Source organism: Psittacula echo, assembly GCF_963264785.1.
Source record: "Psittacula echo genome assembly, chromosome: 2".
NCBI lineage: Eukaryota > Metazoa > Chordata > Aves > Psittaciformes > Psittacidae > Psittacula > Psittacula echo.
Genome location: NC_137737.1, coordinates 120,482,603 through 120,509,334, shown reverse-complemented (window position 1 = coordinate 120,509,334; position 26,732 = coordinate 120,482,603). Strand labels below are relative to the sequence as shown.

General features: G+C 38.6%; 1 protein-coding gene across 1 annotated transcript in view; it reads right to left on the bottom strand.

The window, feature by feature from the left end:
* Nucleotides 1–9,682: 9,682 nt before the first annotated feature.
* The window catches only part of XKR4 (XK related 4), a gene marked incomplete at both ends in the record, with an annotated part of 231,181 nt that continues 214,131 nt past the window's right edge, over nucleotides 9,683–26,732 (bottom strand). Inside the window, one exon of the mRNA XM_080611826.1 lies at nucleotides 9,683–10,629. Within this exon, the coding sequence (XP_080467952.1) occupies nucleotides 9,683–10,629 (947 nt within the window). The remainder of the gene's footprint in view (nucleotides 10,630–26,732) is intronic.

Below are 26,732 nucleotides of genomic sequence, written 5' to 3'. Positions count from 1 at the left end.
TGAGGTACAGACACATGCACCCTCTGCAGAGGGGGCTCCGACAGCACCCTGCTTGAAAACTCTGTACCAGGAGGGGCTATAGCCAAGCTGTAAGCTCTTGCCAAGCCCTGTGTTGCTGAAACTGTGTTCCTCCAAGTACTACAGTTAGGTTAAATATTAAACCACTCACTCACTCCTACTGATCATTATAAACTGCAAGTGTACTAACTTACATCCTTCCTACTTATAAAAGGACTTAGATGCTTTGCTTTGGTACAGGCAACATTATGTGTTTTTTCCTTCTGCTTAATGTGTCAAAGTAGCTATAATCCACCTGTGTGTCAAAACCAGTGAATAAAATATTTTCTCCAGTCCATCACCCAGCACCATTAGTGCTATTGCTAAATGTGTTTTGTTACAGTCATTTCTCCAGGATACACTTTTCCACAACCAGCACAGTAATCTCAGAAATTAAATTGTACTGCTCCTGGGTAGAACAACTCTTCAGTTGGTATAGATGACCAGAAGGAAATTTGGTCAGCTCCCCATTGATGGTAATGAGAGCTGTCTCAATCCCAACAATCCTCTTTCAAATACAACTCCTTGTATGTACAAAACAAATCAAATGCATGAATGATTCATAAGATGAATGATGAAAACTCAGCTAGGATGAATTTGCTAATGTTGCATTTCTTCTTGATCACTCTTTCCAGTGTGGGCACCATGCTGAACACAGCTAACAACAGCTTTCTGTTTTTCCCCCCTAACTGATTAATGTTTGCTCATAGGAGCTTGATTAGTGTATTACAAGTCACAAATTTGCAAGATTAAAAATGTCTGTTGAATTAATTAGCTGCAAATCAACCTAAGCAAAGTTTGACAAGTTCCAAGCTGTTCCAATAAAATAAAAAAGGAGGAATCGATAGCAGCCACAAGTACATGACAATATGCTGGCACTTTGTGACTATAAATAGTGGCAGCTGCCCTGTCTGCTGACAAAGGAAGATTTTTCATTGTCCATATAGTGCTGTTTAAAGGCTAAGTCTTGCCCAAATCGGTACAGCAATCTCACCGACGGCTAAAGTGTTCTCAGTGAAATATCTCCTGTGGGCCAGCTCGATAACCCGGGGGGAACTGAAGCTGGAAACAAGATGCCCACTATGTCTTCCCTTTCAGCAAGGGCAAACGCCTGCAGTGCTGGCGCCGGCACTAATCATAGCACGTGTGGACGCTGGCCGGCAGGAAGGTTATGTGTGTCCCAAAATGCAAATGCAGGGAACAATGTCAGGAGTCATTAGTGTGGTCATTAGTGACTACTTTCCTTCTGCAGCTACTGACCCAGTCTCTGTGACAATTTTAGACCTATCTGTCCATAACTCTGACCCTATTGAAAAGTTACTATAGTTTTTCAAACACTATCCTTACTGCTGAATGGTGACTCAGGTCAGAAACTCAGGACATATACCTGAGCTTCAGTGCCGCAAATGCCTTTACAGGTTAGCAATTTTTTCCTCAGCTTCATAAAATTTAAAATCAATCCTTATCAAATGTTGTCTGAAAACCAATCTGGGACACACAGATAATAATGCAGAACACATACTGAAAATAGAACAGTAATTAAAATTTCAGAAATAGCTACTGTGTATGCATGGTGCATTTAAATTGACAGGGGTATTGTTTTCAAATACATGCATTAGAAATTTATCTTCAGTACATTATCCATGAACTAGCAAATCTTTCCTTCTGAGAGCATGTATCAGGCATCTGCTTATGTGTTGGATAATAAACACTCTTCAGTGTTTTTCAGTTGAAATTCAAGTAAACCAACCTAATCATTGCAGGTTATTTCCTCCATAAACTACTGACATTGATAACTGATAGTCAGTGAAACAAATACAACCAACACTACATGAAGCAAAGGTTTAATTGATCTTTTTGCCATTTGCTTATTTTTTTTTTCTCTGATCAACTGTGATAAGTCCTTATTTATTTTGTACAAATCTTCTCGCCCCTCTATTCTTTTACCAAAATCCTTAGGATGATGAAATATAACATTAGACATATTTCCTCCACAACTTTTCATTCAAGTGCCGGCATAATACATAGCAAATCTGTCTCCAATAATGACTGGAATGTGTTTTGCAATATTGTTCTTTTCTTTTTGCAGTTAGCTCTTGATTACCCTTGATGATGATGCTCCTGATGCTTTTTTTCTAGGCTTAGAATGTAAATGAACTGTAAGATCAAATCTTAATAGAATCTCAGGACTCACTGTCATATGTATATGCACACACACATATATATATGTATATATATAAAAATGCATTTGATACTGTGAATTTATTCCCAAGTATGGGATATGATCCTGCCTTTTTATTATGAGAAAAACAAACACTTTCACAAAGAGTATTTTTTATAGCATGCTCCAAACTATGGGCATTGAACTTGCTTCTTGCATTCACAATAACCTCGTCAATTTGTACACAACTGCAGTTCAAATGTACCATCCAGAGAAACCATGTCTGCTCCACATGCTTCAGCCTTTTTATAAGCCAGCATACAGCCTTTTTGCTCTTTACTCAGCCCAAACTGATCTTTGTCTGGCATAAGAACTGGGGTTTCAAAGAGGGTGCATCAAAGACTCAAGGAACAATGGATAAGCTACATAGTGTAGCTCTGGTGCACACACAAAATCTGCCTGAGCTCCAGTGAGAATCCAGGTGAACGCGGCCAGAGTAGCACACAGTGTATTAATAGACCTGATGCAAGGCAGTGTATAGAGATTCAGAATTTGTCACAGTGCTAACCATGTTCACATAGCTTTTGGTCAGGCTGGAAGGTGAGCAGAGTGATTTTGCATCTGCCCCAGATGTTTACTGTAGACATTACTTGGGCTGGACACAGGCAATGGCACTGGATATACGCAACAACTTTGGTCCTCAATACTAAGGGGGCCGAATGCATCAAATTACTAGAAGTATATTTACATTGCACAGGATAACCTTTAGATTTTCCATAAAGAGGAAGAACAGCCTCAGAATAAGAGAGAGGGAGTATGCCCTTCTCCTCAGTAGTGTGCAGCCCTATAACCTTCCCCTGAGAGATAGTAGCTACAGATATGAATCTGTGCTGTGAAGACCATGTTCAGGACCCAAATTTTAGCTGCTTGAACACCTAGCACAAAAAGTTCAGGAGCTCCTGGTTAGTGCAGTTTGGAGGATCACAGTATAACCTGAGGCTCCTGATGTGCCTGCACTGACCTCTGCATGTGTACTGCAGCATGCTAGGTATCTGGCCCCTGTGTATGGTGGCTTTTGTCTAGCCTATACACATGGTATTCCTATCTCTGGGTTTTTTGATGCATGAGGTGGTGGAAGAGAGTGCTGGACTATGAGCAGGCCTTGCCCTGAGTGGACTCATAGCACCCACACACAGCCTGTGTCTTGCTTTATGACTCTGTTATATCTCTGAAATCTCTTCAAGACATTCAGCCAGCAGCTTATTTACCTCGAGGAAATCACTTATCTGTGAAATTATGTTTTGCAGTACCTTTTAACACACGAGGTGGCTGAGTGGACACACCTCTTTTGCACTAGAGGTGCACTTTGTGAGGTTTAGTTCAGTGCAAGGAAAACCCCAAGCCCTATGATTTTAAAAGAATGTGGACTTCTCTATGGAAAACACATCTTGTGTAGAAAAGCTGCTAGAATGCCTAGGGCTACAGCATGCCCGGAAGGAAGATCCGGCAGCCATTGCTTCCAAAGATACCTGAAATAAGAGGCTGGAATCCACAGATACAGACAATGTATGTATCTGTAGCAGTCATGTTTTCCTTTCTATGAATGTAGCATCCGGTTATATTGACAAATCCAATACATTTTGAAGTTTATCCCAACCATTCCTAGAAATTAGATTTTTGCTTAAAGTTTTTTGTCTGTTTTTATTTTACAGTACCTTGCATGTAGAAGTTAAGATTTGATCTATTAGTTGCCCACTTATCTCAGAACTTCTTGTAAATCTCTATTGATGTATACAGGATCAATAACCCTGTTGTAAGCTTCTCTTACCTCTCTAGCTCATGCAAATCACTCCATAAATGTGCTGAAGAGGACTTTTCTCCCTGCATCTTGCATATCTCTCCTCTTTGCTTCAGGATTCAGAGTAGGCACATGGCTTACCAATGGGTATATAAGATCCTCTGCATAATAATTAAATGCTAAGCATTCAGAAAAAAACACATAAGTACAGGAACCAAGCTTACGTGTTAAGAAAGAGTTCCTTTTAATGAATGGACTGGTCAGCAACTGATTTTTGTATCACTGGAAATGTCTGGTTTCAGAGACATTTTTCAAAATCTCCTTAAAAAGATCACAAAATGACAATTTGGTCAAAATGGGTGTGTATCTTCTTAAATGTTTGAACTAAAAAGTAAGTAAGAAGAAGTGTTAGCACTAAGTTTAGAGGATGTGTTTATGTTTGAGCCAAGCGATGATATCCAGGCTCTTTGGTATGAAGCACATCTCCTGACTTTAGTTAGGAGCTAGGAAGTAAAGACTTTCACTGCCATGATCTGAACCCATGTGGTTATTCACTCAAGGCCAGGAGCCTGATTTTCTCATATTCATACCAGTGTAACTGTGAAGAAATCCCACCAAAGACCGGCAGTGAGGTCCCTATAGTAAAACAAATGGTCCCAGGGGAGCCCTTACGTGATAAAAAAAGCTTTGTACATGACCTGTAGATCAGTGACACTATTTCCCTGATCTTGTGTGTGCAAGGCTTTATAAGGTCATGTCCATCTCTCCTGTAATGAAATCTGCTCGTACCAGATGTGAGGAATCATCTCAGAAACAGACCACTCAGCAGTTTGCAGCCAAGTGAAAATGATGATGGAATTTGTTTCAAAAAAAGAAAAAAAAAATCACTATATGGACTGCAGAAATCTGTTGTGAGTTTTTTTAATTCACAGACTTAGAAGAATCTGTTTGCATTTTGCATTTTATCTGTTTTATCAGAATAAAGAGGAATGGATTCAATGCCATAATGGAAAGACATAGTTCTATAGACAATCAAGGGATGATTTCATAACATAGAGTTTCTGGTATGTAAATGGCTGTTTGCCACTTACTCTATTTGGCTTTCTGCTCAGAGCATGGGCTTCATGAGAGCTAGTCTAATTGCTGCAATTAACAAAATTAAATGGCTTATTGTGTATTTAGACAATTCTTCCCACATCCTGCATTGTTATGCTACAGAATCAGTAATTACAGTGTTGGGCTTGTAAATTCATGGACACGTGTTGTGATTATTTTTATCATGCACCTCTTGCAGGGACTCAACCTAAATAAGCTTGTTTAGATGGATGCACAAATGCAATTTACTCTGCTTCCCAGCATGCACAGGAGAAAGAGAGGCAGCAGTAGGACCCCAGCAACCTGCTGAAGTCTTTTCCTTGGCATTGGGCAGGCAGTGCAGGGGGTGCAGAGTAAATCATAGCACCTCAGTCACTCCCGACTGCATGACTTCAGGGGTAGAGCAGAGAAAGGGCAGTGGCTTTGGAAGCTGAATTGTTGGCAGAGCCAATTAAAACTCAGTACATGACCACTTTTAAGGCTCTTAAGGAGTTGTATGATCAAATCACAAACACCTCAAAATTGTTTAATTTGAGTTCTGAAAAAATACAACAGGCTAGTTATGAATATTTGCTGGCCAATAAAAAGTAAATGAATATATTGTGTGATTGGCAGTCTCTTTCCAAATAAAGCAGCACTCATACTTTCAGTACCACTAATGAATTGCTCTTCTGGGGAGATGATGATATATTAGCTAGACTACCATACGCTTTAAATCAATTTGGGTTTAATAGTTATACACCACATATTAATAATTGCAGTTCCAATAAAATTTTGATTTACCTCCTTTGCTTAAAAGTTTACAAAATCAGGCAGCTGAGGCCTAGCATTTAATTTTGGAAGGAAAATTTTCTCCAATGTTACAGAAATTTATCAATAGAAAATTTGTTGATTTGCCAATGGAAATATGGTTTATATGCCATCAAGCCCATATAACTCAAGCACAGAAACATTGTTCTAGCACAAGAAGCATATTTAAATTGAGAAAAACAGAAGTAGAAATTATTTTTTTCATTATTAAATATGCAGGAAAAAAGTATTGCACATATTTTTGAAGAATTCATATATATTTTTAAAATGATCCTATTACAGAACAGATAACTTTTGTTTTAAAATAAGACAACAGGTTTATCTTACATTTTCTTCTATGTTTTCTGAATGAACATGGATATGCATTACCTCTCCTTTACCTAATTAGAGGAGTGAATATTAGCTAAATTGTCTTTCCTGTAGCATACAAATCCAGAACTCTCAAAATTTTAGGACCAAGTCTTTAACCAGATAACTTACCACTAAATCTGCTGGCAATTTTTTTTTGATTCATTAGAACAACGCTTTCACAATTCTTACTTCTAACAAATAGATGTGATTGCTTTTCCTTACCAGAATATACTTATGAACTCTTTTATTCTCGTGTATTGTGGAATGAAATTTAAAAGACCTGATTTTTTCATTATTTCAAAGTAGAAGTTAATTTTTTATTACAATTTTTTTTTTTTTTTTTTTTGCTATTGCTGTTTTTATTGAACTGTATTGAGTTTAAAACTGTCTGCGGTAAAAAGAATAGTGCATATTGATTACTAACTGTCCATAAGGCCATCATGGAATTTCAACGTGGACTATGTTGAATCGTGACAATATCTATAAAAGATTATTACAGCTTTTAATGCGACTATTCACAGCAATGCAAATTGAGAGTGTCCATGCAGTCATCTAAGCATTAGGATTTCAATGGCCAATGTTCTCAGTGCAAGTATCACTGATGTTACGAATGCAACAGAGCAAGATCTTGGAGAGCAAATTTTGACTCAGTGTAAAAAGACTTCTTCGTTTTCCTCAAACAGCCGGATTGAATTCTGAAGACAAAGTGCGCATATGTAGTGCCACATACGGCACTGTGCACTCAGACCCTGCAGTAGTTTGCTTGAGAGAAACATTTTTACAAACATTATTAAAAAAGAAAATTAAAAAATAGAAGCCGCAGCAAACATATCAAACCGCTTCCAAAAGAAACCCTTGCCTCTTGGATTACAAAATTTACCATGTGGCTTGTTTGTAAACGAAAACAGCAATTTCCTTGCGTGAGCTAGCGTTTGATTCTGGAGTGAAGGCTCTGCTGAATTTGATGGGACAAAGGACTTGCTCCCAAAATCTTTTTCTTTTTTAGCACTTCTTGCAGTGGTGTATTTTCTGACAAAATATGAGTGGTTTTCTCTGAATGATCAGCTCTATCTCCATGGAGGGAAGGGCAACCACTTTGTACAAAGCTTCAGGTCTGGACTATCAAAGAATTGCTTTATTTAAAAAATTATTATAGAGGCAGCTGGCCACTGTTTAATTTGAAAATACCTAAGAAACTCTTGCAGCACGGGTGTTTTCTGATCTGTGTAAAGTTCCCTCTGCCTTGCAGATTCCTGCACTTTCACAGATGTTTTGTTTTGAGGATCTCGCCCCAGCAAAGAACAACAGGTATTGAACATTTCACTAATAAAAAAAGTCAACATTAAAAATGGGTAATTGAACACATACAAAGAAACATAGGCTGTGTAACCTCGGCCATTTCATAGTACAAATGTTAATTATAAGAAAGACTGAAATTGACCCAGCAGCATATACAGCAGTGACTATACTGGATCTATCTGACAGTGAAGATTACAATACCAATCATCAGGTCTTCTCCATCCTGACAATGCCATTTACAACAGTAACTCTTCCGTTCTGCTTCGCTCTCCTAAAACGGATGGAAATAGTTATAGCAAATTGTTTCTTATGGAATCACTTGGTGTCTTTACAAGCCACTTACAGTTGAAGCAGGATCCATGGTGTATAGAGTATTCTAAAAGTACCCATGTAGGCTTTCATATGGCATTACACTGCAAAACAAACCCATAATGTGTGAAAACCAGTTTTATATCAACCTGCAGAAGCCAGTTGATAAAATTCATGGACCAATTCTTAAAATCTAAGCTACAAAGAGAATGAAATGTATTAAAAGATTTGAGGTTTATAAAAAGTAACCTGTTGATATCATATTTTTACTTTACAAAAATATTGAAATAATTAATGAGTTTTTCACTCTGCACCAGCTTTAAAAAAAATACTGTCAAATTTTGACTTGCACCTTTAATGCATTTGAAAGCACCATCAGGGGATACTTTTAACATAAAGGAGGATACCACTGACTAGATTTAGGGAGGTATTTAAAACCCAAAAGCTTGCAGCAAAAGCACTCTACTACAAGAGATTCAACCTAATTTTTAGACGTATCTGGACACAAGTCTTGAACAGGCAGAAGAGGTCTTCCACATAACTTGCTTAGATTATACTTCAGTGAATATACTTACTAAGAGGTGGCTGAAAGCCTTTAAAAGACATCACTTTCACCTTGGGTGAGAAAATCAGAGCTGTCTCTACAAGTTGAGAACTTGACTGGTCTTTCCTGCTTCTTGTTCTGGTAGGGCTTGTGCCACTTGTTACCTGTCCCTCAGGCAATAGCAACTTTGCAGTTATACAATGTTTGGCACTAGAAGGGTATGGCATGTCACAGTCTCTTGTCACCCCTGCATACATTCACACACTGAATCATGCATTCTCAGTCCTGGAACAGAGAAGTTTCAGCGTGTTCATCTGCTTGTTGTTTCTTCTGATATATCTGAATGGGGTCCTCCAAAAATTTTAGAATACGAAAACTATACTTCCCTGTTCTTTTACATATATATATATATCACTTTTGTTTTTTTGCAAATTGAACACTGAATCATGATTATCATTTAATTTACATCACTACGTGCTAGAGCTCCTTATTTCTCCTGAAAACCAGAAGTGAGCTGCATAGGATTTCTGTTGTAAGTAACTTCAAGAACTTGAATTGCATTTAAAAAGACTTTGAAATTCCACAGAAAACAAATAGTTCTGATAGTATCAATGTTTATGACCTAATTAATCAGAATTTAGTTTATTTTCCATTGACAGCCTTACAAACATGACGATGTATTTTTTAATTAAGAACTATTTGCATATGTATTCTAACCTGAATGGTTGATTTATGGGAGTGTTGAAGACTACAATGTTCCTGTTTTTTCCCTAGAAAGCAGTTTTCATAACAGCAACACTGTGTGCTACACTTTTGTTATTTTTGAAAAAGTTTGTGTTTGTTTTTGCTGTTGATTATGCAAATGTCAATCATTCATTTCTAAAATAAAATGCACTACTGGATAAAGTTGAAAGCTCTGGTCAGAGCCTTCCTACTGGGCTGATTATAAGTACTGTGCAGTCAGAGTTTTACAGCAGCATGGAGTCGTGGGTGAGTTTCCCCAGCTGAAGTAACTGATCTGAATGTGTGGGTCAGGTTTGGGTTTTTTTGAGGCTTTCGGGTGATGCTGCTGTATCAGTGTCCTGCAGACAGACTGCACACAGTGGATCAAATGATAATCATGATGATAGCCAGACTAAGAACACTACAGCTTGCTGCTCTACTTGTCGTACGCAGTTTAGTTATTCCTACAGCCTTACAGTCAACCCTTAATTTGGACTGTAACGTCGTAGCTTCTTCAAGCTGTGTTTTTGTTTGCTTACAATGTGGTTTCATATTCCAAGCGCTCCTGGATAAGGGCATCATCTTTATATTGTAGCCGTGGAGGAGCAGGGGAACATTCAAATGCTAAGATCGCCTTCCTCAGGCTCCTGTCCAACACATGTCTCTCCCACGCTGGGTACCTGTTCCTGAACAGATCGATTTTAATGACAGACTCCTCAATCCTTGGTGGCCGGGATGAAGGTGTGGAAGGTGCGGTGGGTCTCACCTGAAACACAGGCACACACCCATCCCTCTCTGCGAATTTCTGATCCCGCTCACTCGTGACACTCCGGTTGTTGGAGATGGACCGCAGAGTGTTTGTGGCCACTTCTGAGGGTAGGGTGAAGGCAGTGGCAGGGTCCTCACAAGCACAGCTTGGCGACTGCCCAAACCTTGGTCCATTGGGGTGAAAGAAGGCATAGTACATTAACATAAAAACAATGCCTGTTAAAAAGCTGCTGAACACTACACACAGTGCTGGTATGGCAAATGCATCAGAGATTTGTGGGGCCTTGTACAGATACCAGAGAGCACTCAAGGCGGTGTTTTCTAAAAGGATCACAAAATAGTAAATGAAAAGCCTGCAGCGTGTCCTTCCTTCCTTGACATTGAACCAGCTGAATATATAGATTATCCCAACAACCATGTCGAAAACTATCTCCTCCCATTTAGTGATGCAAAACTCTGTCTCGCAGTGGACGATCCAGAAGGTCATGATGCACCAGTGCAGCACGATGAAGATCCCAAAGTACAGCTGGAAAACCGAGGCAAACAGAGCAAAAGTAATGACCCTCGCTGCAATTGTGAAGAAATGCCAGCAAAACTGGATTATAACAGCCATATAACTGATGGGTTTCTTGTCATCACGGGAGTCACGGAGGGCCTTTTGGTAAGAAGCCAAAGCCCAAGCCAGGGATACAAGAGATGCTGCAGCAGTAAGACCTACGAAGAAACAGGAGATGTAGTTAAGACATAATTAGTATATCAGCACTTGTTTGAAATCAGTGAGATCCTTGCTGCTTTAAATGTGTACTCTACCACTGACATCATACAATCTCTTCCTCCTCCTTTAGCTCAGCCAGCATGGATAAATGGACCTTTACTGCTGAGATTTCATTGCCCTGCAGTGCTGGATGATCACAAACAAGAGCTTGTGGCTATTGAGCTACACTCTGAAATGCTTCTCTTGCAGTTTCATGTTTGAAACAAATTAATTAATTCACAACTTTGAGCAAGTTGGAAGAGGCTTCTGCCAGCTGTGTGATTTAACAGGATCTACTGTGGTTATTGCCTTAAAGAAAGAATATGAATTTTCTGATTCATTTGGATAAGTCATTAAAAAAGCCTAACTATCTTACTCTTGCTGATGGAAAAAATATTGCCCATTTTGATATTTCCACCACATTTACACAGAATTTTAATAAGTCAAAAATGTCAAAACTTTGTTTTTAGAGTTGGAAATGAAATTAATTTTAGAAATGTTGGAATTTTCTACTGAGTTAAAATTCTGAGTACAGATGCTCCTGTTATGTTCATATAACCCTTCTATCTCCCATATATCACAGAATTGCCTATTTATAAGGCCTTGAGCCATAGTATTTCTGGAAAACCTGAAAAATATTTTTCACAAAAAGAATTCAATAAAAAATGATTTCTCATGAGATTTTCAAATGTTATTTTTGTGAAAATAATTCCTATTCACTTGAAATCACAAAAACCACAAAACATTTTTTTATATAAAAACCTTTATATGCTTATTTTGAATGTGTATTATTCTTTTTTCCTCAAGGGAGTTTGATTGTTGTTGGTAGTTAAACTTAAAAAAAAAGTTGTTTTGTAACTGGATGTGATTTTTAAACTAGCCTCTATCTCTTCTATCACTACCAGAAAGATACCTTCCGTTTCCATTTACGAAGTGATACAGTTCAGCATGATTGTTCATATGTTTAACACTTACACAGCATTCTGTTAGAAATGAATGATATTTTTTCTTTACTAGAAGATTAATTTTTCTTTTCTTACAATTCATATGAAGCTGCTTTGGATAGAAACGGGAATTCAACTGAAATGCAAACCCCCAGCCTTTCAAATGTATTTATTATTTAAATACAATTGCAATAAATATGTAGTATACAGGAGGAAAATATATCAAACATTTTATACTTAAAACTAGTTTATTACCAAAGCGAATTTTATATACAGTTAATGAATGAATTCACAAGTCTCCGCATCCCAGACTGAGAATTTATTCACAAACTGTGTAAAGATAACAATGCTCCAGCTTACTCTATTTCTAAGCAGTTCCTTAACTTTGAACTTCTTATTGAAGTAAATCAAACTGAAATGAAGAAAGCTTTTTGTTTTTGTCTGCTTTTGTCTGCTGTTAAAAAGCTGTTTATTCATTTCAACAACCTTTGGTCTTGATGCATAGACTGCATTTTTTCTCCCTGCTCAGTAGCTTTCTTTAGAACTCAATCATCAAGGATAGATTACTTAAATATTATAAATAAATATTATAAATTGTTAATAGAGAGTGGTAAATTTAAGCCTAAATACATGTTGCTATTCACTTTTTTTAAAAAAAAGTTTATTTAAACCAGAAAAAAGTAGTTTATGGAAATAATACCTGATGCTGAAGGAAATAAAATCTTTTTAGGCAATCCACCTGCCTTAACACTCTAAGATTTTGCTCAATAAGTAGGACAGAGGGATTCATTGCTTTCATGAGGGACTGTGTTTGCTCGTGTTTCTCCCTCAGTCAGTGCCAGTGTGCTAATTATGTCGTGAGCTCCCATAAATCCATGAATTGAAACCCACTTTGTTTTAAAAATAAAAATAATAATAAAAAATCAGCAGAAAAATAGTGCAAGCTTAAAATTCCAGGGAGATCTTTTAATAAAACTTCATAATTTTTATTCCCACACAGACTCCTGGATCCCAGATCACCAACATTACTTCTGGAGTCCTCCTTTATGGAGAGAATAAACTATCAGCAATAAAGGCAGGAAGGAAACAAGGTATAAATTGTTATTTTCATTTCTGACATGTATATTTGCTTTTCACATTTGGCTGCCTTTCAGTGACCATTATCTCTGGAGACAACACTAATGTCTGAAAATGTAAGTTCTCATATTCCTGTAGGAATGTTTTAAGTATTGAAAAAACACAGTTCATTTCCTTTATGAAATGAAAAGTTTGGAAAGGTACATGAATAGGATAAAGGATAAGAGAATCTTTTAATAAAAATGAGCCAGTCTGAGGAACAGCACAAAAATAGCATTATCTGCACAGGAAAGAATAATGTGAGAGAGAAATCCACATATTTTCTTTGCAAATCTAACAGTAATGACCTCACACACTTCCCCAGAGGTTTGCAGAGATACAATCAGTTTTGCATTAGGAGGTGTAAAATTATTCAATAATGCACACAGAATGTTCCAAATAAAATGTTAAAATTCATAAGAATTTCCAGTCTTCTAATGCTAATTAATTCATAGTCATTGTCTGGGACAGAAAAAAAGCAAGTACAATAGCAACGTAATTCTGTTATTTAAATAGTCATTAATAGGGAAACATCCTTTGCTTTTACAGAACAAATCAGGGATATTGGCATACAAGAGAGAAAAGGAGACAAGAGAATGTATAAAAGGAAAGAACTGCCAGCTAAAGTATTTTGTATCTACACTTGTGCTATTGGCAATGGTGTTAGGGATATAGAATTAAGATAAGGCTAAATGCTTCATGGGCACCATCCATTTTTCTTTATTGATTAGACCCAGCACTAAAGAATTATTGAAAGTATAATTCGTAATGAGAACAATAATGTGAAGGTGATGCAATTGTCAGTTTGCTAATAAATGTCACTATATAAAGAACTTACTGGGAATGGTTAGAGATAAAGTGAATTATTGTAGTACTGAATGGATAATTCATTAATCACAACACACTGATGCATTTACTCAGTATGTGCTCATATAAACCTTTTTATCCCTATTTAAGAAGAAGAACCAAAATAAATTTCTGTTATTATCAATCCAAAACATTAAAGGCGGTAACATAGCACCAGGAAAAAAGGATGTCCGGTAGACCTAATGGAAACGAAATTACTTGTAACAAAGCAGATGGTTTAATTTCTTAAATTGGTAAGGCTTATTTACCATTCAGAAATGAACAGAGAAGATTGGACTGTGATCTGTTCAAGAACAAGAACCAGATTTCTCGCTTGCTCAGCTGCAGCCTCTGCACTCTCTCCTGGTGCTGCAGCAGCTTTCTGGTCTGTATTTGAAAGTCTTGCATATCAGAGGCTTGTATTTAGGGTCTTGATCTAGGAAATTAGGATTAACTAGCATTCTCAGTTAATATATACTCAAGAAACCGTATGTTCGTCTGTTACAGACTGTTAAAAGTCCAGGAAAGAAGAAATTCTGCAAAATGGCCTTAGGAAACACGAAAGCATGTTCCTGTTTCTTTCTTTCTTAAAGCTGAACCTTCAATTTTACTTTTTCCCCACAGTATATGATTTAGTCTCCACAGCTCTGTCCTGAACAGGAAAGAAATACAGGCTTTGCACAGGAAAAGATCACTTCACATATTGCAACAGACAAGTAATGCTTTTGTTTGTTTCTAAAATGGACATCTGAAAAGCTCTTTAATAGGAATTAGTGGGGACTATACCTACTCACTTCTAGCCTTTGTAGCTTAGCCCACCGACAACAGTCTCAATAATAAGACTAGCTAATAATGCACTGTATCGGGACAACTTCTTGTCAGGAATGAATTAGAATCTATTTTGAACGAAAAAGACAATGGTATGATCTTTCTGCTCTTGACCAATTGCTCTTTTATTCTCTTCATGGTTTCATTACTTAATTATATTGTTTGAATAAAAGAATGACAACTCTGTATCTACAGATGAGTTTCAGATGTCCTTCAGGAAGTGCACATCCTGTTTGAAAACAAAGAACAGAATAGCCTTGATTAAATTACAATTTTAACTTCTTTCATTGGAAATGATTCATTTATCCATATATAAAAGATGTTCTTTCATTTTATAGAGGTTCTCCCAATTTATTTAACTTTGAGGAAAGCAATTCAATGTGCAAGCAGCACATGTGACTTACTAGTTTGTATTTTTCTCCCACTCTTACAATATAATCTTTAGACTGAGATGTAACTGGAAAAAATATGGGTCTCATTGTCACACTAATTTTATCTTATAGTACAGATTTGTACTTGAGAGACTAAAGGCATATTCAGGTCCATAAACTACTTCTTTTCTAATCACATAGAGTAAGCACAATACATCTCAGGTCAGCTGGGAATCCTAAAACCAAATGAACTGATCAGAGAAAGCGCTTCTTAACATTTAACCTGATTTCAAAAATCAAACTCCTGCCAAGGTTTCTGCACTGCTTCATCCTCCTTTTTAAACTTGCACTCATTTCACCATTTCCAGGAATAAATTTATGTAAAAGCAGGAATACCAAACGCAGCAGGACTTCTGGGCATGACAACATTGCCTGGGATCTGGGACTATGAAACATTTTTTAAGGAAGCCTGTTTTTATGAGTTTCCTACCCAGCTGGAGAAGTGACATTATAGGCACCCAAGCTTCCAGATGCTTTTCTGAACCAAGGATCTCTAACATTTATAGTCACCTTCAAGGTCTTAATCCTGTAGGAAACAGTATATGATGACTGCATCCCTCCAGCTTCAGAAAATGGCTTGCTCTATTTACACAGCTTTTGCCATGCTGCTCTGCAAGTATAGCCACAAACCTGACATTCACGTGGGGGCCTTGCATGCAACTTGACAACAGGCTGTGAGTTTCTTCACTATTTTTTTGTTCTCATATGCTAGTATGGCCGTGTATGACATGGCATACATACTGCGTTTCAACACATGGTTTAGGATGCTTTGCATGCTTCAGAGGCAGCTTTGATCATACCAGGGACTATGTTTCCAGGTTCTCAGAATGTATTTTGTGTGCATGGGTGTCATTCCCTGACCAATACTGTGAGATGAAAGCTAAAGATGAAGCTTGCTTTTTTATGTTTTCCTATTATCTGAAGGGATAACAATATAAACTCTTGCCCTCACCTGGGTTATTTCCCCATAAACATGGTGCAAAGAGAATTCTACTACTTTCCCACATCAGCAAGTTTGTCTTTTATTAGCAGTCCTAAATCACAGTCAATTGCAAATACTTTGCAATTGAAACAAGCTGCTTAAGGTCAGAAAGGGATTTTTCTTAGGTGCCACTAGACCTGATCATGCCTAGACAGAAGTGGCACCTTACTGAAATATGCCACTTGTGTAGTTTTAGACTTGGACTGGTTTAGGTTTAGACTTCACTGCCCACAAACACGAGAGTGCCAGTGCCCAAGGATGAGTTTCTGGTAGTTCATTTTGCAGTGTTTGCCACAGGCTGCATTCACAACTAGGGATATTCCAGGCAATATAGATGGTTTCATCAGCTCATCTGCCAACATTTGGCTTAACTTTTTCTCACTGTGTACTGGGCTGGGGTAATACAGCATAACAGATGACAGGAACTCTTCCTTGTTGAAAAGTAAGTCAGATTTATGCCTAATATTACTTCCCCTAGGTGTTACATAATGCTTAGAGAACATGTTAGCATATATAGGAATAATTTCTCCCATGATTCCTTTCAGCTGCTTTCCATAGACAATTCTGGTGAGACGACTTCCAGCTGTTTCTTTCATTTGGCTCTTCATAACAGCTTAACATTTCCCTGGAAGTCTAGAAACATTATATGTATTAAGTATTACTGTCAACTTTACTTATTTTACCTACTCCTAATTTTTTTCCAGCAGAGGCTTGGATTCTGTGCAGAAGACCAAAATCAACTGACAAAAGGATGGCTTATTACACATCTTTAGCAGATTCTTAGGGTATGTACCAGGCACCTGCCTAATGGTTTACCTTGTGCTGCATTCAAGGTCATATTCACCTCAGCAAATCTCTGTTATATGCACTGTTGAGATGCTTCTGCTGAGCAGCAATCCTGTTCATAGCTTTAAACAGATCTACAGCTGAATGATAGTCATGATTTTACTTCAAGAACAGTTTCCCTTTGCATCTCCCCTAAATCCAAACTAATTTTGTTGTTAGTATCTCAGGAGTTCTTTTGGAAAATATGACTAAAATCTGTTAAAGTCAACTTAGCATGCAGGAACCACAAGAACCATGAAAGTTGTATCTCTGCTGTCTTTCAAGAGACCACAGACAGTAATTCAGGCCTCTCTTTCTTCACAGACAGCTCATGATGAAAGGGTTTTGGGGCACAATGATCAAAAGCTCTGCTACCTTCTCATCAATCTGTAAAAGTAATTGACTAAGATACTTGAACTGAAGTCCCACTGCCAAAATATATTGCCTATGGCCATTTACTAGTGGACTGAGCATCCTGGGTGAGCTCTTCTCCCTCACAAGTATATTTTCCTAATATTTGTCAGTTTCTTGTGCTAACAAATATGTGTTATAACTTCCCATTCAGGAGTCCTTATTAGCTACTAGTCAAGTCCAGTCCTTCATAGGTAGTGACAACCGCCAGGTACTCGTGTATATCATGCAGTCCGTACACTGCCAGGCTTGGCAAGACAGCATGAGATTTTGCCTATTGGGAAGCTAAACATAGACTTCTGTACTTTCACAGCTAGACTTCTTGTCTGTTAGGTAATTTGGTATCTTTATATTCCAGTGAAGTATGTGCAGCATAAACATACCCACTGACTCCCCGCTCATTTCCATGATTTCTACATTTCTTCTTAGGCAAAAAGTGCTTTTGACATCTTGAGGTTGCTGCAAGTAGAATCAAGGGATTATGTAGAGACTGCAGCAAGCCCAAGCAGAACAAAAACCCTGGCATTAGCTCTTGAGGAGAACAACATTGTGATAACATAAGGCTAAGCTAACTATAGGGCACCATTTATGGGAGAAGGCTCCACCTTCACTGCTTGGATCAATGCACCAGACATACAGACACCTTCCATAAAGTCAACAGCAGAAGCAGTAGCACTTCTCCCTGATACCTAACTGAAGAAAAAGATGTAGTTTACTAGACATATAAAAAATCCTGTTAAAACCTAAATTTTGAGGAAATGCATTTCTATTGATCCACATTTCTGTGATTTTACCTTTATTTTTCTGTTAAGCTTTTATATGCTTTCACTTATGCAACTTCTGGACAAACTTTCTCTTGGTATATTCCACTGATTCAGAGGAGCCAGCCACACAGATTTTTCATTCCATGGCTACTAACAAAATCAACTAGAATTCTTTTATTGGAAACACTTTGGAAAAATGTTCATCAAGTGAAAAAAATCAAAACAAAACTAAAGATGTAAACAGTAAATGCCATTTACATGATTTTAGTCTTTTATGGAACAAAATATATGCTTATTTTGGAATACATCAATACTTTTTTTTAAGACATTGTCCTTAGTCTACAACAGCGTATGAGCATGAACAGGGAGAAGATGAATATTAGATCTGGGTTTTTGGCAGCCACTATGGTGACCTATCCCAAGGTGTGTATGCTGTCATTTCCAGCTCACAGGGCAGTGACTGCCAGATCCCAGTGGCTAGCTGCTGCAGGTGTGGGCTGAACCCATACATCAACAGATGGCAAGAAGCAGAATTTCAGCACAACTCTCAAAGCAATGAGACAATCACCAGAACTAAAACAGTACAGGATTTGGAAGTTAATCCGTTGAAGTGAAAACATCGTGGTGCTGGAACTTGTATTAGTTTCCTTATCAATTCTGCGTGAAACTGGTTTCTGATGCACCGGGTGTTGGTGCCCAGGTGCTGGCTGGCATCCACAAGGAGAGGCCAGGGACTGCTTTTTGCTGGACACAGCTGATTCCAGCCAGCTCCAGACTGAACCACTGCAGAACACAGCTGAGCCCATCAGCTGATATGGTGCTGTCTCTGGTAGAACATATTTAAGAAAGGGCAAAAATGCCTAATAGTCAGAGGAGGAGGGAAAGAAGAAAAGGAGGACAGCAGCGTAAGCACCAGGGTGAGAGCAGAAGAAGGGGGAGGAGGTGCTCCAGACGCCTCTGGGAGAGGACAAGGGTGGAGCAGGTATTTCCCTGCAGCCTGTGAAGGACCATGATGCAAAAGATATCCACCCTGCAGCCCATGGATATTTCTTGAAGGAAACTGCAGCCTGTGGACTGCCCACATTGGAACAAGTTTATCTTGAAACAACATCCTGTAGGATTGACCGCCTGTAGGAGTGACCCCCCATAGGAGTGACCCCATGCTAGAGCAGAGGAAAAGTGAGATGAGGAAGGAACAGGAGAAACTGTCATGAACTGACTGGAGAAGTGAGCTGGTCAAAGATGCATGTTTTTACTATTAACCAAGGTTTCTGATGTGTTTTCCACCAGCATCCCACAAGCAAAGCAGCTTGAAATGACCATACTGGCTGCAATATGGTGGAACATCTCAGACATAGTATCTGGCAGATCCAAACTATCTCTTCTAAGTATTTTTTTTCAAGGCATACCAAAGATTATAAAATACACATAACAGTAGTATCAGACTAGCTCTAGAAATGTCTGTTGATGATTTGAAAGAGGAAGGACTACACCATTATTTCAAATACACCAGAGATTTATTTTGTCTTAGATAATTGCACTAGTCCTGGCCAGCATCCAACATAGACTAGAAGCCAAGATGTGTTTTAGCATGAGAAATATCCTAAATACCTTATATTATGTCCTATTACAAATGAATACCATGGGACCAGGTCACTGGCAACAAAACACTGACTCCATACAGAAAGATAGCATGGAGCCACTACTCCCCTTAAATCTCCTTAAGCCATAAGCTCAGAATTGGCTTTCGGTGGTTCATAGGCTTGTATTGGCTTTATGAAAGGGGATAAATTTCAGCCTCATTAAACAACTGATATTTCTCCCACTTGCCCATTAAAGTCAATCTGAAGTTAGTACCATGTTTGACACAATTTGTCTAAGAAATATCTTATATATATAGCATTTTTCTGTTTTAAGCATTTCAAGCTTCTCTAAGCTTTTTGGCTCTGAAAAGGTGCTGAGGATAATGCCTGATATGGTGCTCTGGGACAAAAGGCAATTAGTATCACTCTGAAAAGGAAATCGATTTAGCATTTGTGCAATCCCTTTTCACAGAGGGAAAACTGAAGCTGTCAGTTTTGTCTAGCACATGATGCGATTTAAGTTTCCTTTGTATCAAACTGAAATAGTGTAGTTCTCATTCTTTGTTATGTTTCTTTCATTTTTAAAAACTTCAAATAATTTTTCACAACAACTCATTAAATAGACTTTTTTCACTTACCCAGTGAGGCAGGGGGGGCGAGCCCCGAGGGGGGCTCTTGCTTCTGGCGCTAAGCGCCCGGTGTGTGCCGGGCACGACCCGCTGCGGGGACAGCGGCAGGCGGGCAGTTTGACTGGGGCGGTACACCTGTCAAAGCCTAACGCAGGTGTCCTAAGGGGAGCTCAGGGAGGACAGAAACCCCCTGCGGAGCAGAAGGGCAAAAGTTCGCTTGATCTTGATTTTCAGTATGGATACAGACTGTGAAAGCAGGGCCTCACGATCCTTCTGGCTTTTTGGGTTTTAAGCAGGAGGTGTCAGAAAAGTTACCACAGGGATAACTGGCTTGTGGCGGCCAAGCATTCATAGTAGGGCACTCTTACAAAACCTATGACCTGAGGACTTTGCTGTCATCGTCCTAGCTATCTAGGCTGTGGCAGACAAACCTCAGGTGTAAAGCGTGGGGCCAGTTCTGCACACGCTGCGCCTCACCTAAAAAGTCCATTGTGCAGGCTGGAAGGGTTTACTCACACTTGCAAAGCCCTGTAGCGACAGGCGAGGGTCGAAACGGCAGGTGACAAGGTGCGCTGGAAGCTGCAGGTCCAACCATGCCTGCGGGCAGTTCAGGCCTTTGGTTGCTCGAGCTTGATCCAGGAGATGACAGTCTCGTGCGGAATCTTCCTGATTGCCTATGCAGCTTTTCTCCAACCAGTTTTGCCTATTCCACTTGCCCTTAGTCATCGTGCTTGTAGTGAGTGTGGGTAATGCCCTTCCCAAATCTTCGTTCGTGAAGACAAGCCGTCAATCAGTTATCAGTACAGAAATTCTACAGCTGTATCTCTACCTATCTCTGAAATAGCTAGAACATGTCCACATGGTATACACAAGTAAATGCTATGTATCTGTGTATGTTTTGTATGCACGGTATATTTAGATTTATATACTATACACAGAGAGATAAAGTGGCACAATTTGAAGATTCCAAGCAAAAACAATGACTCAACATTTCCTCTGTGAAGCTTTTTCCGCATTTATCTCTGGTTTGTGCCAAAAAATGGCTCCTTGTTGCAAGATTAGATTAGTCTAATTTCAATTTCTGGTATTTTTCTAGAAGATTGAAAAAGCTTTCCTGGCTCCCACCTTTAAAGAGTATTTTTTATGTGCAAGTAACAAGAGTAATTGAATAATTTCTTCAGCCTTTTTCCAATATTCTGGACTGATCAGTTCCTTAAAGACTTATATCCCAATTGTTGATCAATGGCCTCTGAGATAACTTTTTCTTCACTGTGAGGGTGGTGAGACATTGGAATAGGTTGCCAGGAGAAGCTGTGGCTGCCCCATCCCTGGCAGTGCTCAAGGCCAGGTTGGATGGGGCTTTGAGTAACCTGGTCTGGTGGAAGGTGTCCCTGTCCATGGCAGGGGAGTTGGAAAGACCCCTTCTTTAAAGTCCTTCCAAACCAAACCATTCTGTGACTCTATGTCCTACTCACTGTTAACTGCTCTCACATCTCTGTGCAAAGCCTGGGAAAACTTAACCAGTCACTGGAAACCCAGCCAGCAGTTATTATGTATCATCATTCATAAGGCTATCAAACAAGATGAGGGCAAGGACAGGTATTTGGTAGGTGCTGCTAAGCATTTCCTCACTCATTCTTTCCCAATTTTCATATTCGTCTAGAAGACAGATTTTTCACTTAATGTGAGCTCCACTCACTCCTACTTCAAGATCTCATCTGATTTCAAGTCCCATGAACTTAAAAAGGAATAAAAATAAAGTAACACATTATTCATTATAGGTCATTCTAACTTGTAAGCTTGTCAACGAAAGATAACGGCTCTGGGTAACAAGTCCTGATGTTCAGTATAGAAAGGATTGCAGAATTCTATACCTAGATTCTAAGTCTTTATTACCCAAGTACACAGCTGACCTTTCTATTATACTGAATTAATGTCAGGATAATCTACGCTTATTTTTAGCTCTGTGCATTTGTTTCTTTTATCATTTTTTGATTATTTCTTTATGCATCTGCACATAAGTCTGCTCCATGGTAATTTTTAAGAATGACTAGCTTATCTTAGCAGAATTTGAAACAGAAATAGATGTCTCAAAGATATTAAGTTCTGTGAAATTTAGGGGAAATGGCATTAGAGAAGAGCCCAAAGAAATGTTCCCACTGAAAGAAAAGCAGACTTCAGGCATATTTATGCCTGAATTTTACGGTGAACAGTACAGTGTGTCAATCCAGAGGATGTGAGGAAGAACTGGAGATATTTTGAAGGTAATGGTTAAGGGCAGGGTAAGAGTAAGAGATACTGTGTGAGAAGGCTTTGATGACATTATTGTTTATTTCTGCAGTACGCATATGCATGTGCATATGTATATGCATATGCATAGAAAGAAGCCAGTTGAAAATGAGGCTTCATTATTTTTGCTGCTTAAAGAACCTATGAAATTATATTAATAGGCACTCTGCTTTTCTGGAATTCACCTCCATCTCCAATAATTTGTTAAAAATGAATGTTCCAGTGTCTATAGACATGTGCAACAAGGTCCTCCGAGATGGAGATGGTATAGAGTTCGGACTGGAAACAGAACACAAAGAGGGTCCCTTAACTCAAACTCAAGACTCAGATTATGTTTTACAGATTACTGAGCATCTACCTCAAAGATCAGATAAATGGGTATCAGTTTTATACCAGAGTGACTTTAAATCGGATTCTCTGCAGACACAAAGGGAGAAGTGGCAGTCAGCTGCATACCTAATATTTATTTGATTTATCGGTTTGTTGATATGGTGTAACAGCACATTAGCAAGACATTTCCTCTGACACAGAAGATGATCAAGAAGTTATCAATTCCTATGGCTGGCACATTTTTACAAACAGAGTAACAGTAATTAAGCATTCAATATACACTAGTAACCTAACTAAATAATTTGATGCAAAAATCCAATCTTTTCTCAACAACAGCACCAGTAGCAACAACTGCTAAAAGCCCAGAAGAGTAGCTCTAAACCTATTGGTCAATACACTACACTAATAAAATGCCTCCACTGTGGTCCACCTTAACCACCCTGACTGAAGAGGAAATAGAATAGAGCATGTGCCAATGACTGGGGTGGGTTGAGGATATGCTCTTTCCTTTCAAATTTGATAGTTTTTTGGCTGTGCAACAGTGAATGACTACTACATTTAGATAACCTGCCCCTCTCAGCGAATTAAAAACAGTTATTCCCTAGAAAACAGGGTTTACAGAAAGCTCTCTGAGCCATGTCACAAATACACTGCCAAGCAAAGAGTCAAAACCAATGCCATGACAAACAAACACATTTCAAGATTTGAAAGGTAATAGGGAAATATGCTTCAGAGTTCACATTCACAGTTGTAGCAGAAAAAAAAAAGCCATGATCAAAAGCATGACCAGCAGGTCAAAGGAGCTGATCCTGCCCCTCTACTGTGCTTTTGTGAGACCTCACTTGGAGAGGCACTGGAATGGGTTGCCCAGGGAGGTTGTGAATGCTCCATCTTTGGTGGTGTTCAAGGCCAGATTGGATGAGGCCTTGGGTGACATGGTTTAGTGTGAGGTGTCCCTGCCCATGGCAGGGGGGTTGGAACTAGATGACCTTAAGGTCCTTTCCAACCCTAACTATTCTAGGATTCTATTTTAGTAAACAATCTTCCACAGAGAGATGAAGTAAACAGGCAAAAGCTTTTTTTTTCAAATTGCAATTTTTTTAGAGCAAATGCAAAATAACTTTCCCCAAACACTCAGGCATTGGTGGGAAAAAAATATTTCACATTAATCAGAAATCCATTCACTACGCATCTAGATTGTCTCTACAAATTTTAATGTTAGGATAGCAAAAAAAGCCATAGTTTGAGATATTAGTATTAAATTTGAACTCTAAGTACTTTATGGCCCAGTTATACTCTGATGAATTTAAGATTTTTCTGCTACTATTACTGAGTGTTTTGGAACAAGACATGGACATTGATACTAGCTTAGGAATAATGCAAAACTCTTGCAGTAACATGTTATACTTAAGTTATTAATATTATGATTTTCTTTTAATCATCACCTGATTTGGGAAGCAGGAGACAGAGAGACTTTGTTTTGTTTAGGATTAGAACAATATATGAGTACAAACTTCTTTGGTGATTTTCATTACTCAGTTGTTGAAAAGAAAGGTCTATTAACATGCAAGAGTTTGAGTCAATTTATGCCTTCTCAGATACTTGGCACTTCTCCTCTCACAAAATAACTGCCATAAGTGATAGCATCACTTTGGTTCTGCATCTTTTCCTCCAGTGTTTCTGCCCCTAAAGATCATCATCCCAAATGTTCCCTGTGACACCTCCTTTTCTTCCTGGCCACCTCATCTGCAAGGTTTTCAAACTACTCTGTTCCCAACACTCCTCATGTTTATTGCTTTTCCACAGGTTTCCCAGTTCCTGTATCTATTTTCTGTAGCGGTGCTCCTGCCCTGTCTCCTTCCCTCCCATGCCCATCTCACCCAACATCTCCACAGTCCCCATGGCTGTCCCAGCACTGGGACAAGGTGCCTAGGCCTCTGAGTTCAAATACAAGGCCTGGATGACAGGCGCACTGAAACCATAGTTGTCTGGCTCAGGAATGTGTTGTGGTACATCATAAAACCTAGACAGCTACCATCTCGTGCTCACTTCTCTCAGCAGCAGGCTGTCCCAGCAATTTCACTGCTCTGTTTTCCAGCCTCTATGTAGTCACAGACAGATTGTAAATATTTGTTGTTCTTCAAGCCTTCCCCCACAGGTCACCTCTTCTGCTTTCCTTAAACAGCCAGTTTTTCAGCTATGAATTCCATAGGAAGCTAATTTTCTTTTTAGCTTTAAAGGAAGTGTTAGTTTTATTAACTGCTTCATGTTCTCATATGACACGACATCCTTAGGACAAAGGTCTGCTTGTGGGACTAATACCAACTGAGTAAGGGTATTCATTGATACTTACTCTTTCCAAAGCAGACCTTATTACCTAGGACATTTCAGTTCATTTTATTCTGTTCTGACTAGTGCTCCTACTTGTTGAATTATGTCATCAAAATAACCCCTGCCCTGTGCCTCTATTCATTCCTATTACCTCTCTTTCTCATAATGAGGTGAGAAAAAACTGAATGCAATAGTCAAGTAATCAAGCTAAATTTCCATAGAATGTATTTGTAATTATTTGCTGTCACATTGTATTTCTGTCTGCATTAAGATAATTTATGCTATTCACAGCATATCTAGCTCGATAAATTAATAATTTAACATTAAAATAGATAAAGTTATAGGCATGATCTCAATACATCTTTTCTCTGTGCAACTGCAAGAGTTCATAAACTGCGTATGGGAAATGCAAGTGATGTTTGTGCAAAAGACATGCCTGCCAATATTCAGTTAGTAAAGCAAATTATTTCTGTCCCCAGTATAAGATTCCCTCTCCTTTATCCATGCTAAAAAGGTGACAGAATTACCACTTATAGCTCTATTGTATTCCTCTAAGCTCTTCAAGCTGAGCAACATATTAGCTCCCAGAATACGCATATTCCTGTGAATGGGACATTTTAACAATGCTTTGCAAGTATACCACCTTTCCACAAAATATTTTAGTATTCTCTATAGTCATTATGTTATTCTTAAAATAGCACATGAAGAATGTCAGTTGACATCCATGTTCGTGACGGATGAACCAGGGGAAAAGGAACTGAATGATTTGCCTGAAATATCAATGTGCGCAGCCTTTTCAAGAGGAAGAACCCAGAAGTTTGAACGCAGAATCTATTACCCTAGCCACAAAGAGCATGCCTTCAGTGGCACCTCAGTATCACTTTGCAGCAGACTCCTTGGCCAAACTCTCAAACAACAGATTAGCTGTCTGCATTGATACTGTGCTTATCAGTGGACTTGAACATTATTGTCATGAGCCAGTATTATAATCTGTGTCTGAGCTGCAAAAGCTAGTTTATCAGCATAGAGATGGATCTTTGGAAACTTATTTCCTGAGCAATCAGATTACCAAAAAGATAAACAACTTGCATATTTGGTAAGCCAGTCAAGTCCCATTCAATCTACCAACAGTAGCTGGGCTTTGAAAATAGATCAAAGCAACAAGGAGAAAATGTTTTCAAATTAGCCTCCAGCAGTACTGGGCAGTGACAGGGATTTCATTCTTACAAGCACATGGCTAGAACAATTACAATTTGGACTGATCAGAATTAGCTTTTCTCCAAAGCTATATGAATAAAACTATCTTATCAGCTTATCAGCTTTCTACATCCTACATCAAGAAGTGCTTAGTTTATCTTCTTACACCTGCAGGTAAACTCCTGTGCCTGTGCTCAGTGTTTAACCACTCTTTTGAGCACAGTGAGAATGCCTGCCACAAACACTGGCATACCTGTGGGTATGTGAGAAATTTTCTTGGAGCTTTTCCAACTTTAGATGAATTTTCTTGGAGCTTTTCCAACTTTAGATGCCATTCACAAGATTATCACAGAGGTGATAGATTTGCTCAAGGCTCCACATTTGTGCAAACTTCTAATGGGTTTCATGCCAATTCACTGGCAATAACTGTTGGATGATCTAATTCTTCTTAGATTAGTTTTACAGAAGCATAAAGTTTCAATAGTTTTTCTCATCTGAAAGAGTCTTGAGGACCAGGTATTTCTGAACATAAATTCTATGGATCATTAGTAGAATTT